Source organism: Lytechinus variegatus, chromosome 17, assembly GCF_018143015.1.
Source record: "Lytechinus variegatus isolate NC3 chromosome 17, Lvar_3.0, whole genome shotgun sequence".
NCBI lineage: Eukaryota > Metazoa > Echinodermata > Echinoidea > Temnopleuroida > Toxopneustidae > Lytechinus > Lytechinus variegatus.
Genome location: NC_054756.1, coordinates 8,856,400 through 8,874,213, shown reverse-complemented (window position 1 = coordinate 8,874,213; position 17,814 = coordinate 8,856,400). Strand labels below are relative to the sequence as shown.

Below are 17,814 nucleotides of genomic sequence, written 5' to 3'. Positions count from 1 at the left end.
AAATAGGCTGACATGTTGCAATAAGGCTACTTTGAATAGGGGGTAATGTGATCGACCGTGGTATATCTTTTCTGTGAATCGACAAAGATATGGACAAGACACACATTAACTCTACCTGCAAAGTAAATATATACAGGCAAATGTTATAAATATCGTCACTGGTAGATGTAGTTATCCCCCTCCCCCATTTGAGAATCATGTAGGCCCTATACGTGCATTTTTTTAATGTTGTGCATACGCATATCTTATATATTCTTTTTTTTTTCTTTTTTTGCTTGTCAAGTATTTTGTGATATAAAGACCATTTTATCATTTCGTTGTTTTTTTTGGCGAGGGTGGGTTATTCCAATTTTTTTTTAACAAAAGGCCCCCTTTTTGGCAAATCCAGGGTCCGCCCCTGACCCAATTGATAACAAATAAAATGTAATTTATTATTTTTTTACCTAATGTCTTTTGGACCCATGTTTTTCAGCTTTAATATATCGCCGATGTGTATAGTCGCCCACGTATTTTCCCCTTTGCTTCTCGTCTGCCCCCGACATTGGCTGCAATCAAAACCCTTTCATTGCCTGTGTTTGACAAACTCGCTTTCAGTAGTTTACGCGACCCTGTAATGTGAAATTTATATGCTGTTGCCAGGTTAAGGTGTCGACCATTGTGGGCCAATAACTGTGAACCGCCATCGAATCGGTTCATACATGAATTGACAAAGTATGTAATGAATAATTTGAAAATCAAAACCATGAACTATATCTATCATGATATATCGATTAAGCAAGGTTGCAGGGATTGCAACAAGTTGTATGTATTAAGAACAACACTAGTCAAGGATTTGGTATCATTCATTAATGGATCTGCTTTTTTCATACAATTGCAAAGCGCCCTCTGCCCGAACTGTTCCTATTCTAACATACAGAGTCAATAAGCGGTTTTCAAATTATAGAAGTCACGTGTACCTTACCCCCCCCCCCCATGCCACCATGCAGTGAGGGGTATGTATGTGGGTGGTGTGTGTATTGGGTATATGTGTGTTGTGATGAGTGCGATTTCCAGATCCCAATAAATAAACAAGAGAGCATGATAATAAGTCTTAGGGGGTGTTGCAAGAAAATATTTTCCATCAATTGTAAATATTCTTTTGCAATTTTACAACTGATAGATCAACGTTTAGCTATAACAAATAATATCAAAGTTCTTGTTTCAAGGAGCAGAATAGCAATCAATCACTAATTTGCAATTAACTATGAGACATATGATTGATTTAGGGACCAAAATAGACTTGCAATTGATCACAGGGTTTTTTACAATTGATCGCAAGTTTCTTGCAACACCCCATTTTTCGGCTGATGAGTGCAAGGACTGGAAACACACACTCACGCACAAAAAAAGCAGTAATAATAATAATATTCCGCATTTATAACGCGCTTAATACATCGGAACAACGTCTTTAAGCGCTTTACAGACATATTATTACCCCGGTCATCGGATCCTTGCATGCCCGCATACAATGTATGCACCTTCTCCACTCCCTGGGGAGCATTCCAACAAGAGTTCCAAGACTCAAATGCTAGGCATACCACATATAGGCTTTCACATCCTACCGGGTACCCATTTAACACCTGGGTCGAGAGTGGCAAAGTGTGGATTAACGCCTTGCCAAAGAACGCTAGGCCATGGAGGGATTCGAACACACGACCCTCTGATTACAAGGCGTGAGTCAGAACCGCTACACCACGGCGCTTCCACAAATCAAGTCGCTAGGTGACGAGGAACAATGGCTTTTGTTAGCATCTACTTTACAGACGCTTTCTGAAACGTTGGGAATCTATTGAAAATGCCCGTCAAATCACAGTGGACAGATTAGAGGTCATTGTCGAACGTTGGTGAACCGGGAGAGCACATCGTCTTAAAGGATTCGGACCAGACGAAAATTGCAAGTATGTCGTTTGCCCAGAGTGCAGGGCGACTCTGCTGTTTTGATTCACAGATTGTCGACAAAGGCTGCTTTGTTATGAAGGGCTTTTGATAACAGATTCTCTGCGTTAGAGAACGTGTCTGCGTTCTGATTGCTAAAAATCCCTAATAATCCATGATACGTAGCATAACCCTGTCAAACCATATTGATTTTAAAGGGGAGAAATGCTTATTGAATACACATAGCTGGTTCATAAGATTCAAAGAATAACCCAAGCCCAACCCAAGTCATTCAAACAAAAGGACAAGCCCATTTCCCCCCCCCCCCAAATTGTGTTTTTAAACTTGCATTGACAATTTTAAAAGAAAATTCCATCCCAACAAACAGTTGATTTGAATAAAACGAGAAAAATCCAACAAGCATAACACCATTTTAAGGTTTCGCTTAATTTAAAAAAAACAGTTATATTCATATCCTTGTCAGTATGCAAATGAGGAAAGTGCATGATGACATCACTTTTGTATTTTATTATGTTATCTTCTCCCTGATATCAAGTGAAACAACGATTAATTCCTCCCTGAACATGTGCAATTAGAATTGTTTAACATTATATGGTTCAATCATGTTGTTTCTTATTGTCAAATCTGTAAAAAAAAATGAAATAATGTATAATTCAAACAATAAAGAAGTAATAGTGAGTGAGGGACATCATCGACTGTCTTATTCGCATGTCACTGAGTTGTGCATATCACTGTTTGGTGAAAAATAAGCGAAACTTTAAAATGTCATAACTTTCATTTTTTACATCCGATTTTGATGAAATTTTCAGCATTATGCCTGTTTGATTTTTCTCTATTTATTCAAATCAATATTTTTCCGGATAGGACTTCAACTTTAATGTCCTATCACTCAAATTACATGATTATGTCATAAATTTGAAAATAGCGTTTTCTTTTTAAAGTTCGTTTAAAATGACATGCCATTGACTTGCGTTAAGATATTCAGATACTCATTTATTCATAAGATTCAGAACTATCGACCACAAATTTGGATTAGGGAAAGAAGACTAGAGAATGGAGGAGGGACATACAGTTTTGCTCAAAAGTTAGTGAATCCCCAACCTCAAAATGAACTCCTTCATGTTCGGTGTTGAACGTAGACAACAACACTATACGATGGTCGGCGAGCCTAGAGAAACGTAATATTAATTAATTTATTGAACGTAATATTTTAATCGCCTGACTTCACAATTAAATATCTAAGACATGGCAGAATGCGCTAGATATTCTTGTGGGGTTCCGGGTGGGGTTCACTATCTTTTGAGCACCATATAGAGAGAGGGGGTGGGGGTAGAGAAGAGATGGGTCGGGTGGATGGGGTCAAGAAAATGAGGATAATGAGGATAATGAGGGCAAGAACATTACATGGAGGTGGACGCGGCGGTAATTGGGTAAGGAGTGCTCACTAAAATCGGGTTGGCGGAACTACTTTCATCAACTTAAAGCTAACATTTCAAACCGAAGGTAGACCTGCATGGTGCATCCTGTCTATATCCTCTTCAAATTAAACATTCTGCCTCTCTTCAAGGAAGGGAATTTCCTGGCTGAAATGACGTGTCCCGGTCGGTGCCAGTTACAGCATATAGCCAAGAACACTTGCGGATTCTAATCTGTGTTTTCGTGACCTTTCGAGTTTAATATGCACGATTCATTCACATAGTGATTATAAATATGAAATGAAAATTGCATCCTATCCATTTTGCTACGGAGAGTTCTAGCAGAGAGGAGGTGTACACATAAGGACTTCGATGGCTACAGTGATCTTAATAACAAAACTGATTGTAACTTATAAAATGATTATGATTTTTTTTATGATATTAAGATAATGAGGATAACAATGATAATGATAATAATATTGATAATGATAATAATAATGACAACAATGATAATAATAATAATTAAAATAATAATAATAATGATAAAATAATATTAATAATGATAATAATAACAATAATAATAATGATACAGTAATGATATGGCATGGACCCTTTCACGTCTCTGGATATAGTAACTAGATTTAAATTCGCCATTAGGACGAATTAGGTGGTCTGTCGTCTCAGTCTTTTTTAATAGCGTGTATGAAAAGATAGATAGATGGAAAGATAGATACATACATACACCCTTACATACACACACCCACACACACACATACATACATAATTACATAGATAGATAGATAGATATAAAGAAAGGAAAAAAAAGAAAGAAAGAAAGAAAGAAAGTAAGAAAGAAAGAAAGAAAGAAAGAAAGAAGAAAGAAAGAAAGAAAGAAAGAAGAAAAACAGGGAAAGAAAGGAAGGAGACAACGGTCACAATGATATTATTTGTAATCATATAGGTTATGATAATAAATCAATTGGTGATTATGATCACCATGATAATAATATTTGTGTCAATAATTTTAATGGATTATGTCTGAAATAAATGAATATTCTAACTGAGCTTTATTCAGCCAGAAAGCTTTTAAAATAAGCAAATTGTTTTGTTTGTTGTAATATACATTTAGCTGTTTACGTATATTATGATTTATTTAAATGTGAAAAGGAAATCAATAAAATACTCAATTTAAATTCAAATCTCAAATAAGTGAGAGCGTCTTGCAAGAGAACTACTGAAAGGCTGGGCGTGAATCCTCTTTAAAGTGGAAGTTTATTAGGGCATATAGGTCCATGATTGGAGCTGTCCTGAGAGTGGTGAGGAGCAGCAAACCGGACATATTTTCCTCTCTCTCTCTCAACAACTCCGTTTGGACAAGGATAATAGGCCTACTCTCAGACGGGCACAGTCTTGTAAAGGAAAAGTTTCTCGAGAAAGTGTTTCACTCCCCTTGTAAGTAAGGTAAGAATGCTTGAAAGATCCACTGCATGCGAATTATCTGGTTTTCCTCATTTCTTTTGCAAATGTATTTAGCCATTTAATTCAGTAATTACTTAATGGTATGTTTTGTTACTTTTCCTGTTAATGGCTTTTGTATATTTTTATTGTAAACATGTAATTTTAGCCGATTGAATGCATGGAGTGCTTTTAGTATGCAATAAACTATTCATTTGGATTAATTGTAGTCGACCTTAAAACCCGATTTTGGTCGAAAGGTTACTTGAGGTAGAACATGCATGATTGAGCTATTTACCCGAAAAAACGGGGTGTTTTTTTATTTTTCACACACACACACATGTATATATATATATATATATATATATATATATATATATATATATATATATATATATATATACACCATCGCTATTTACCAATTATTGTTATTCGTAGATGTGTTTCGTATTGACGTTTTGATGAGAATTTGTGGAAATATTAAGGTATTGTTAACTTCCTTACAAACCATAGAAAACCTAGGAAAGGTTCTTAGAGGTTTCTAAGTTTTGGGGCATGATAATGTTAGAGGCAGTTTTCGAGTGAATATTATTCATTTTAGAGTGATATCTTATGTACATTGCATTCTTTGATAAAACATTCCACTCTTCATCGAGTTAATTTCCACCTTTTTAAAATCAATTCCTTCAAGGACTAATGTCAGGTGAAATTCTCACTCAAAAAATAGATTTAGGAATTATTAAAATATATATAGGTTTCATTCAAAATGCCCCCCCCCCAAAAAAAAAAAACAGAGCCAGCCCAATTTCAAGCATCTATCTCATGATAAACCTCACGAGAAAGCCTTGATAGAAATTAATGTTACTTCTATAGGCTTCTTTATTTGCTGTCATTCATCTAAATAATGGAACGTTGTGGCCCAGTGGATTAGTCTTCGGACTTTGAAAAAAAACAGAGGTTCGTGAGTTCGAATCCCAGCCATGGCCTAATTTCCTTCGGCAAGAAATTTTATCCATATTGTGCCGCACTCGACCCAGGTGAGGTGAATGGGTACCCGGTAGGATTTATTCCTTGTGCGCTTTAGCGCCTAATAAGATGGCGGCTTAGCTACAGCCGGGGTAATAATATGATACCATCAAAGCACAGTTTAGTATATACACATAGTAACTGCGCTATATAAATTAACATATTATTATTATTATTGTTCATATAAATCCCTCAGAGAGTATACTTTTTTTCGAAAATTAACCTTAAATATTGTTAATGAAATCGCATTAAAAGGATATTACTCTTTTCTGTCATGAATTTATTCGTTGTAGTCACTTTCTGATCTTCGAGAATGCCCCTTAAAAATTGTTTTCGAAATTTAGCGAGAGAGTAGGTAAACTTTTCATTCACCCATTCATACATTTACTACAAGCAAATGTAATTTTTGCTTTTGTCATGATTTTAACATTATCTTATCGGCAGCTCCCATGCCCTTGATCACATACCATTATCTCTATAGCAAAGGTTCAATCAACCTTCCACACACTTGAAATGTTTGGCAACATACTGTCCACTGTGTTGGGTAATGTATGCTGGTAAAAATATATAAATTGATATTCTCGGCAATTATTATACAACTGAGCAAATTTATTACCTAACTATTAGTTTTTATTACCCAATTTGGACAGATTTTAACCAATAGTTGTGTGGACAGTATGTTGCCCAGTGATGGTTAAAAATTGGGCCTTTTGCCCAACCTTTTTAAGAGTGCAATCAACTAGCTGCCGATATATGAATTCCTAATCTTTTGTGAATTGAAGGACAAGTGATCTGATAGAGTGCAATTTAAAAAAAATCATGTTATTCTAATTTCAATGGGACAATAGCCATACACACAAACCCCGCACGCACGAACACACACACTCAGCCATACAATTTTTTCAGTCTAGCTGTGCTGATATCGCCCTATTATTCATAATGAAATAAAGACCAATTAAATCAAATAATCAAGTAACTACTGGGCCCCATATATTTTTTGCGACGGGTTTTAAATATGAAAGAACCTATGTGATAGGTTCCTGTCCTATGTTTTGAACAAAGTGCGTATGCAACGTTTATCTTAATTGGTCGATGGCATTAAGCGATGGATCAGTTGATTCAATCTCTTTACATGTCGTATTACGAGCCCCTGGTATCGGAAATTGTATTAAACATGACATGATTTAGACCGTTAACCCTGTTCAAAACATGCTATCTTAGCAAATTCCTACTAAACAAAGGTTAATTATAAACCCCGGGATAGATGTCTAATTGGAATATGAGCAAAGGAAGTCTTAGTTTTCCCGAACTCAGTTGGTCAGTATCGTTGTGCATTTATTTTGAAATACAGCCATGGTTAGTTGACGTTGACATTGTTTTATTACCGAGTCATTATCGTCTTCACATATCAAACAAGCCTCCTGCTATTATACCAAAAAGATAATTCATTGGAAAAATACAGGCCAGTGAGGCACTGAAAATCGCATCATTTTAAAAAACTAAATTAATAGTTCAATAAACAGTAACATCCTGGTCATTATGAAAAGAGATAATTCTATCATGTTATATTATATATTGAGTGAGTGTGAGAATTCATTGATTTCCCTTATTTGTATAATCATTGTTTTGTGAATATTATGCAAACTTAACATTGTATACAGGTACTAGTACATCCACTTTATGTTATGTTTCTAAGGGGGTGTTGCAAGAAATATTTGCAATCAATCGCAAATATTCTGTTGTAATTTTTCAATGAGTAGATCAATTGTAGCTTTAGTAATTCAGCTTATATTTCTTCATACAAGAAGCAGTTAAGCAATCAATTACTTAATTTACAATTTACTAAATGAGATGTGATAGATTTAGGTACCGAAAATAGACTTACAATTAATCGCAAGTTCCTTGCAACGCCCCATTAGTGTTATACTTGTATGTTCGTATTTTTTTAAAGAAAGTGACAACTGAATACTGCCCATACTTTACTTAACATTTAGACTTAGCTCAATTCTCAATAAATTGTACAAAAGGAATGGATTTCTAGGAACTTTAAGTTTATCGTGTAGTTTCTGTATTCACTTATATTAAATATTTTATAGCATCGTATCGTAAAACTACTATCCGGTAAGCTGTCCCTGGAGATAAGATCTTTGATATGTTTATTTACAAGCAGGAACGATTAGATTTCATCCTATGCAATGATAAAAAAAATACTCATATTCCAACTTTACGGATATGTTTCAAATTAATTATTTTTCCTTAAAGTAATAACGAATTTTTAAACTAAACAGGATCTGACTTCCTCTAGAATTTGGGCTATCCATCTCAATTTACATAATAAACTTCCTGTTGATATATTTCATTTCATTTTCATTAGTCATACAGTATCTATTTAGAAATAAGAAGCTCATTTATTGCCCTTAGTCAAGTCCGACCCCAGAGAAAGTTGATGCATATCAATCAAAATGAAACATGCATAACGCAGCGGCTGAAAAGTTTTATCACAATCGAATGTGAAATAAGAAGAATGCATGAAATTTTAAAGGTTCAATTTTTCACAAAGCTGTTATATTCATAATTTAGTGGTATGCAAATGAGAGAGTCGGGATGTCACTCACTATTTCTGTTTTTTGTTTGTTCTTGTTTGAATTATGTTTCGATCTTTAGAGATTTGGTACTCATGACGCCTTTGATTGCACCATGAAACGTTGGACCTATTAGTTTCACATGGCAATCGGAAGAAAATTAAAATGTTTCATATCTCAAAACACTGTAATGAATAAACTTACAGAGCTTGTATTCAGTTTAAAGTTACGAGGAAGCTAATATTAGTATGCTGTGTACACCTTTAGTTTCTTACGTGCATGAGCCATGGACGGAAATCTCGGAGGGCAGGGGAGACGCTCCCCCCCCCCCTACCCAAAATAGTAGGGGGACACAATATTGATTGTCCCCCTACTATTTTTGGTATTTTATGATGGGAAGAAACAGACCATTAAAAATCGAATTGAAACATGCATTTTGGACAAGATGACCTTACTTTTGGGGTGATTACCTTTTTTTGCTTGTCAAATTGATTTTCGTCGAAATTACTTCTTTTTGTTATCAAATTTTCCAGCCCTACCTTTGGGGAGAGATTTCCGCCCTTGGTATGAACGCGAATGCTCTGATCAAGCAAACGCTCAAACTGCCAGCAAGGAGCATAAAAAGCCCCAAGCAAATGCTTAAACGCACAAGAAAAAGGTTCCATTTAAGCATATACACTTTTTAGAAATTGCTTAATCGTCAGGCAAATCCCATACTAGCAAAAGCATTTGCTCCGAGACAATTTTTTGATTTTACTGATGTATAAGCTGCAATGTTCCATAGGTCATCTACAGGTGTCGGTGATATTTCGTTAAAAAAATGAGCCCATGAAAGATTGAATTGAAAATCATATTTTAGTGCATCAAACAATTGAAAAATGAAGTTACCGGAGGTACCAGGCCTATTATATTCCGTGTTAATTTTCCCAGGAGAAAAATCTCATAATTTTTTCAGGCACAAATATGTATTTTGAATTTGAATTTATTAACAAGCTTCATTAATTTGACATAAACAATCTTTACAATGATAACGTAAACAAAAATGTTCATACCAGTATTTCGTATAAATCAGTAATCATACATCAATACATTTTCCATAGATTTCCAATTGATAGACATATACATGTATACAGTGCGTATCAAAAAAAAAGTTTACACTTTGAAAAAATCCTGTAAAATTATAAACTTGTAATATCCTGAAGATTTTTCGACATTTTAATATTGGTACAGATCCATTTAAGCAAATGACGATATTACTTTAAAAATATTTCCGCTTGAGTGAGCACCACTTACTTTTGAAAAGTTAGTGAAAAATGATTTGCGCAGAACTTTGAAATAGCTATGCGAATAAAAGTAAACCTTTATCATGAAGAACACGTAGAATTTAGCAAGTAAAATTGATTTGAAGATATCTTTGACCTCTTTTAACTTGTTTCCTTGCCCAATACACTTCGAAGAGTGCATTGCGCCCCGTCTCACTCCCCCACACACCAAGGCCATCAAGACGATATTTGATTTACACTGAGCTGTGATTTACATAAAATGAATTAGGCTTGATTTTCATTTTGTTAATCATTGTCAAGCTTGGGAAAAGTGTGGAGAAACAAGTATTAAATGAAAAAATAAATGTCAACCCACTTTGAATAATAAAAACTTAGTGAAAAAGTGCTGGAGATGTCTGATGTAAACTTTTGTTCAGATTCAGTTATGTCCTCAGATCCAGCTGGCACAAAAAGGGTAAAAGTTTTGATTACTAAGTGTTGAAATTTCAATTTGGGTGGCAAATTTGTTTAAAAATGCTTGAATGTATCTGTTTTGTTATAATTGACTAAACGTGCAAGGGAAATGTAGGAAAAATGTATCGCAGGGTAAGTTTGATTTCGCCCTTTCCCTTTGACACTGCATGAAATCGAGCATTTCTGCGCAAACAGATTTCTGCGAGCTTTACAAAAATGGACAGTGCTCACTCAAGTGTAACATTCTGTCAAAACTTTTACTTTCATTGGATAGATGAGACCCAAACCCAAGATTATATGTGAAAAAATTACCCACATGTTGTATATTTTTTAATTCCCAGAGCTTTTTCAAAGTGTAAACTCTTTTTTGATACGCACTGTATACACATCTTTATACAAAGAGAAATAACGTATTGAAATTTAACTTAACGAAAGTATAAGTTGAAAGGATCTGCATGCATGGCTTTTTTCCTGGCGATTTATTTCATTATTAGGAAATAAGACCTTTGTATATGGTTAACCTTTCTACCGAGAAAAATGTAATCACGTGTTTTCTGGTGTCTGAATAGGACACGAGCCCTAGTACACGTTACTGTGTATAAGATTGACAATTGAGCTTGAACTTCATCTGAAATTACTTATTTTCGTGCACGTCCTCGTCCAGTGTCTCTTCAAAAGCTTCACATATCCGCCTTTTCCCTTTCAAATCATTGTTTCATTGTAGATCAAGGATTTGCTTTTAATCCTGTCTTAAGATATAACCAGGTACCAGCTTAATTATTCCAATCTCCTTTTAAAAGGCATCAGATTTCTTTAAAAAGAACTCTTAACTTTTGATTAACGCGCTTAAAGACCGTATTTCTCCCATTTTCTGATTTTTTTTCTTCTCTGAACGTGTGGAATTTAATATTGTTCTACCATTCCAAGCTATTATCATCCAAAGAAAAGCTTTCTCCCGGTCGAATCTGCAAGAATAGAAATGTTATAGAACTCATTGAATAAAGATGTAAAGGCAGAGTGAGTGTGTGATATTATTTGCTCTCTAATTTAAATGAAATAATTGTGAATAATATATTTTCTTTCTTTATTAAGCGAGACATTTTTTTTATTTCACATCCGGTTGTGACGAAATGTTTAGCGCTATGCTTGCTTTATTGTATTAATTCAAATCGACTACATTCTGGGATGTATGGCTTCCCCTTTAAGTTTAAAGTCCCGACCGTATTAATCAATACTTAATTAATATTAAGTAATTTCCTCTAGAAAAGAGAAAGAAGAAAACAAAATGAAAGGCAGTTGGTAATAATCTAAATGATAGGGGCAGAAATCATTAAACCCCCCCCCCCCCCTCCTTTTCCTGTCTTTATGGCGTTCTTTTCACTTCATTTTTCACAAAGCATAAACGCATTTTGTAACTAAATCAGTTTTGCCTCCAATTTCACTTTTAAATCAATACCATTAATTTGACAGGCCCAGAGGAATCCGGTGTCATCAAACATGGCACCTAGTTCAGTTCAAATCATCGCAGCAGTGGCTCTGATTGGTTGCCTCTTTCACGGAGCATGCGCAGTGGACCGTGTTTACTACATTGCAGCGGTGGAGGAGAATTGGGATTACGCCCCCAGCGGTATGAACAATATTACAGGAGCTGCTTTCCAACCAAGCACGTGAGTAATTTAAGTGAATTTTAAAGGAATACTCCGGGCTGAAAGTAGTATGATTGAAACAGATAAAGATTACATGTATGAAATAAGGGTTATTCAATATTTTTTTTCTACCAAGAACTGAAAACATTGGATTGACAACTGATGCATTTCGATATTTATTGTAAAGGAGACACATTATTTACACATGTATGAAAAAAAGAAAATAATTATTATTTATAACAATAATAATAATAATACTGATAATATTTTATTTACCAAGGGTAGCCACTTCAGTTAGAAAACTGCTCTTCCACCGGGTGGGTGTTTCATAAAGCTGTTCGTAAGTTAAGAGCGACTTTAAGAACGACTGGTGATCCTTTCTTACGCGCGTAACCATCGCCAATGAATATACCATTTACCACATTAAAGGATCACCAGTCGTTCTTAAAGTCGCTCTTTTCTTACAAACGGCTTTATGAAACGGCCCCGGGCCCTGCATATATTACCCTTCTCACATCTAAATGCTGAGCGCCTAGCAAGAAGGTAGAAGGTCCAATTTTTATAGGTCTTTGGTATGACTCGGCCATCAGGGATCGAACCCACGACCTCCCGTTCATGGGGCGGACGCTCTACCACTGAGCCCCCATGCCCGAAGAAAACTTTCATGTATTAACACAAGAAAAAGGAAAGTAGGGATGTGACATCATCAGCCTACCTAATGAATATTCATGCTTACGTGCATATAACTATTTTCACAAAATATTGCTAAGCTTTAAAATGCTTCGTTATTTGTTATCCGTTTTTTATGAAATTTTCAGCATTTTGCTCCGTGAATTTCATTCTATGTCTTATATTTAGATGAAAATGTTTTCATTCCAGAGTTCTCCTTTAACATCAATTATCTTGTTTTCAGATATGAGAACAATTACTCAGGTTTATTATGCACATTTAATATCGATATAAAAAAGACATGCTAACAGACCAAATGAAAAAGGATGATGTAAAATTTCGGTTAATTTTCATGATTATTATAAATGTGTATATAATTTGCCCATGTAATAGATAACTGATTAATCGAATCACAATTTATTTAATGAATATGTCCATTGCATCCAATTAATCATAACAAAACCTTTTTTACCACGTGTTATATATTTCAAATTTGTATGGAGAAATATTGTTGTAAATTTGCTTTTACGACGATTTTGCTCCACACTTAGTTCAAATCTAGACCTCTAGTACATGTAATAGTATTTTTATCATTTTTTTACGCTGCAGACAACGTTATGTAAGGGGTTCTCCAGATTAAGGATTATTTGAGTTGAAGAGATACAGTTAAATCAGACAAGCAGAACACTAAGAATTGCATCAAAAAGAGTAATAGCAAAGTTTACACTCTGAATAAAGCGCTAATTTAACACTTAATGTCCTTGTGTAGTGACTGCACTTTGAATGCTGATTTAGTCATTCAAATTGGAACTAGAAAATCAGCACTCAAAGTGCAGTCACTATACAAGGACATTAAGTGCTTAATTAGCACTTTATTTGTTTAGCTGATATGACATTTTACAGATGTGGCACGCATTCATCAACTCGTTAATTGAATATAAGGCCTATGAGGCCATGCTAGACATGTTTCACCAAAATATTGCATAATTTTGAATTGTCATTTCGTTGTTGTTCTTCGTCCAACTCTGATGAAATGTTTAGTGTTTTGTTGCTCTGATATTATTTAATGATTTGTATCTGATCAAATCATGTGATATCTCATTCTGAACTGATCCCGGGGAACCGATCCTTAAAATCAAAGTTGACATTGTCTTTCCTTTTGCTTTACGGAAGGATATCTACAAAGACTATGATGCACACGGCTCTGTGTAAAGAGATTTACTGCGAGCTGTGAAACTGATACTGAGGGTGAAACTATCTCTTTCATGCAGTTAAGTTTCCCTTTAAAAGTGAATCCCGGTCAATAAGTAGAGGATGATGTTGTCAGATGACTCAGCCTTACCTAGAACAGGGGAGCATTTCATGAAGAGTTTCGTCAGTGATTTCCACTGGCTTATTTCCTCTCGGCCAATCAGATGCCAGTATTTCAGTAGCTTGTAACATTTGTCAGTGGATATCATTGACAATTTGCTATTCGAAATACCCCCGTGTTGATCTTTCATTTTCCGATTCTTTAACAGGTGTTACGTGAATCATTAGTGATGAGAGATTAGTGCGAGGATTAATCTTTAGATCGTGCTCTGTCACAAGTGATGGATTTAATGTAGCAAAAGGAGTTAAAGGTTTGGGTCAGCAAAACGACTTTGTGTGCCAAAGCACGAGGCATGATATTCTTTTGGGTGTAGTTTTACCAAATTTTCAATGGGGCTTTATTAATATTCAAACATATGTATTTGATGAAACATATGGATTTAAGGGTTTGGGTGAACTCTATGGCTTTGTTTGCAATAGTAGTTTGAAATTCTTGCGGGTACAGATTTGCCCAAGTCGTTATAATACATGCAGCTCATAAATCGTAAACTTAATTCATTGGACATGCCTTAATTGTTTCTCTATAATCATGAACACAATCATAGGATTAAAAGAGAATTACATGAACAGCTGAAAACAACAAAAATTTAGAATCAGATTTTATTTAATGCTTCTCCGCATAGATACAATAATTATACATTATGAAAATAATAGACGACTTTTTGCCGTAATTATTCAATGTCTATAAACATTGAATGAATGTTAACATATTCTTACGCTTACAACTATCGGTATTCCAAGTACTTTACATTTTGGTTGTGAAAATTAATTTTGATAATCCATTTTGAATTGCTCATCAGACACAAGTTAGCGTTTATTGGGGGATTTGGGACAGATGCGTATAGTATGGGGTTTATGAGCCCTTACTTCATAGGTTCAACTTTGCACCTTTCTGGAAATGTGCAACTTTGCACCTCTCTGAAAGGTGCCCATTGGGAAAAGAGCTCCATATTTACCCCCACCAAAAATAACATGATTATTGTCGAGACATCCGGTTTTGTTCACCTTAGATTTTTCTATGGATTTTTTTTTTAAAGTTGCTTTCCTTGCTTGGGAATCGAACTCACCTCGTAACTGCAGTCAAGACCTCTTTCCGCTATGCTAGCGAGAAGCGCTTATACTATAAGAGGTTTTTTTTGTAAAATGCGGAGATAATTCGAATAGTCTATACTTACAGACCCTTAACTGACTAAATAAACCGATATATATTGACAATTACACGCACTCGTTCCTGCTCGAAAATTGGATGGAATAAAGCCACATTTTGGTATGTATTTCCACTCTCCCATATATGTTCTATAATAGGGGTAGATACATCAGTTTGAACCTTCTCCATATTTTTATTTTCAATTTTAGTGGGGGTACATAATGGAAAAACTCTTCCCAAATAAGCAGTTTTAAGGTGCAGAATCAGGGTCAACCCATATAAAAATGCCACCGTGTCTGACCGTCCGCAGAGTCTGTTTGGCAAAATTTCAAGCGTACGGAATTCTTAGCTGCGATGCACATGACATAATCAGATCAGTGATTTCTTACGCCTACTTTAATCCCGCAATAATTAATTGGCACAAACAGGAAAGAAATGGTGGATTGCGTGTATGGGGTACTGAAAGCCTCAATACACACCTAGAATTGCAACTTTTGGTTCCCTGCATTGGCGGCGGAAGCCAATAAATTTAGGGGGTGTCCACCTGAAATTTTGGGATGGACACATGTAAAAAATAGGACAAGCGCCCCAAAAATTTTTGAGAAGCAAAAAAAAAAAAAAAAAAAAAAAGGTCATCAACCTAAATTTTAGGGGGGGACAACACACGTGTCAAGGGGGTCCACGTGAATTTAGGGGGGGACGCAGGAAAAAAAATTGACAAGCAAAAAAAAAAAAACAAAAAAAAGGTTATCAAAACAACATTTAGGGGGGACCGTCCCCCCCACCTAAAATTTAGGGGCCGGGGACACGTCCCCCCCGCTTCCGCCGCCTATGGTTCCCTGTATATCTAGGCCCTACCGATTAAAAAAAAAGCTTACTGAAACAATAACTAAAATTTACTATCTTTGCCAAACGACTTTATTACCCAAATAAAACTAAAAAAAAACATACTGAAACCACTTTTCTTATATTCCATCCAAAATATGCGAAATGTGCCATTTTTGTTAATTCACAGAACCGTCAACACGTACGATTATTACGTAAATTGTTCCCAGACCCTATCAACTCTATACGACATTATTTGGGAGCAATATCGCAAGTAAAACATAGTTTTAATGTCATTGCACGTAGGCCTATACAAGATGCATTTACATACACTCATATAAGAAAAAGATATATATAAAGGCTGGTATTTGCGAGTATTTTGATAAGGATGAAGCATGACAGGAATCTAAACTGTACGCGAGGTTCTACTTGCATCCAAACCACCCGCTGCGGGCCTACTCAGGCGCGGTGCCGAGTGAAAGGTGCAACCATGGAGCTATTACATGCTGGAATCCATACTCGCTCTGCACCTTTTCCCGCCAAGTTGCACCTTTCATGCACTCCTATTTCTTATCGTGCACGTGTATCTTTGGGGGTATTGTGTTGCAGATATGCCCCGGGGGGGGGGCACTTACATTGACGAGTGGATACCATGCGCGACCAAAAAACACGTAAAAAGGATGTCCTTTTCGCGATAGGGCACGTTACGTACGTAACGTGATAAGGGTGTCAAAAACACAAAAATAATGAAAAAAGGGTATCTATTTCGCTAGGAAAATTACGTGTTTAGGGTCGAATTTGCGGGGATGATAAAACAAAATTAAAATGTTTTATAAAGGATGTCCTTTTTGCCCCAACACTACGTGTTTAGAGTCCTATTTGCGCGAGGTGTAGAAGGTGGGTTCGTACTAAACCAAATAAGGTAAAGCCGACGACCGAAGGACCCGTAACAATAAAAAATTCCTGTACTTGTTTAGGGGTCCATTTCAGGGAATATTTGCCAAGAGTATCGTTTTGTTTCCAATACTTGTAAAGGGTAAGGTTTCACACGCCTATACTTGTTAAGGGGTGCATTTTCAGAATATGGAAATTACGTGTTTAGGGTGCCTTTCGAGACCCCATGGTCGCGCATGGTATCCACTCGTGAATGGAAGTGGCCCCCCAGGGGATATGCGCGCCTATGAATGTTTTTTTAACAGAAATTTGGCGCAATATAAAAGTTGAGGATCATCATCGTCATAATCATCAAGTTCGTTTCAATATGTACTATATCTTCCATAAACTCATTTTGATAAGCGTAATAATGTGCGCACCATCAACGAACACAATATCGAATGAAACAAATTAATGCAATACAAAAACAAAAATAAAGATTGACTTACTTCTTATAGCAGCACCTGAATGTACCCATATTACTTTAGTTTTTGTGTTTTGGTTGATTTCTTTGGAATTTTGATCTGTACTATTAGCATAATACTATGTTTTCTTGTAATGTTGTTTCGACTGATTGTTGTTGCTCTTTTTTTTCTCTCTCCCTCTCTCTCCTTCTCTTCGTGCTTCAGAGCAGAAACTGAGAAGATGGTCCGTAGTGGGACGCGCATTGGGCGCGTCTACAAGAAAGCCTTGTTTCGGGAATACACCGATGAGACCTTTACTGAGCGTTCGGCCCGACCCGAGTGGCTAGGCATGCTCGGACCGATTATCAAAGCGGAAGTCGGCGATAGGGTCATAGTTCACTTCCGCAATATGGCTTCTCGACCATACTCCATCAACCCTGGGGGTCTAGGTTATACTAAATCTGCAGAAGGTAAGCCTGTGTATTTGAAACAAAATGAAATATGTTTGAAAGTTTACACAATTTAAATGTTCTGTACTGCCTCGTTCATAAGTGTAGCCTTTTTCTATTCATTCACTTATTCAACACACCAAAGAAGCTTAACTTCTGTTCAGTTTAACTGTTAGGTAATACTTATGAATTGCTTCAACTTCATTTCAGTCGTCAGCAAA

General features: G+C 35.8%; 1 protein-coding gene across 2 annotated transcripts in view; it reads left to right on the top strand.

The window, feature by feature from the left end:
* The first annotated feature begins 4,624 nt into the window (after nt 1-4,624).
* Nucleotides 4,625-17,814, top strand: part of LOC121430768 (hephaestin-like protein) — a 29,087-nt gene continuing 15,897 nt past the window's right edge. Inside the window, exons 1-3 of one of the 2 annotated variants that reach the window (XM_041628160.1) lie at nt 4,625-4,802; nt 11,620-11,816; nt 17,370-17,614. In XM_041628160.1, the coding sequence (XP_041484094.1) occupies nt 11,647-11,816; nt 17,370-17,614 (415 nt within the window). In that variant the 5' untranslated portion in view covers nt 4,625-4,802; nt 11,620-11,646. Of the gene's footprint in view, nt 4,812-11,619; nt 11,817-17,369; nt 17,615-17,814 lie in introns of both variants that reach the window. The other variant, XM_041628159.1, reaches the window with a different exon arrangement.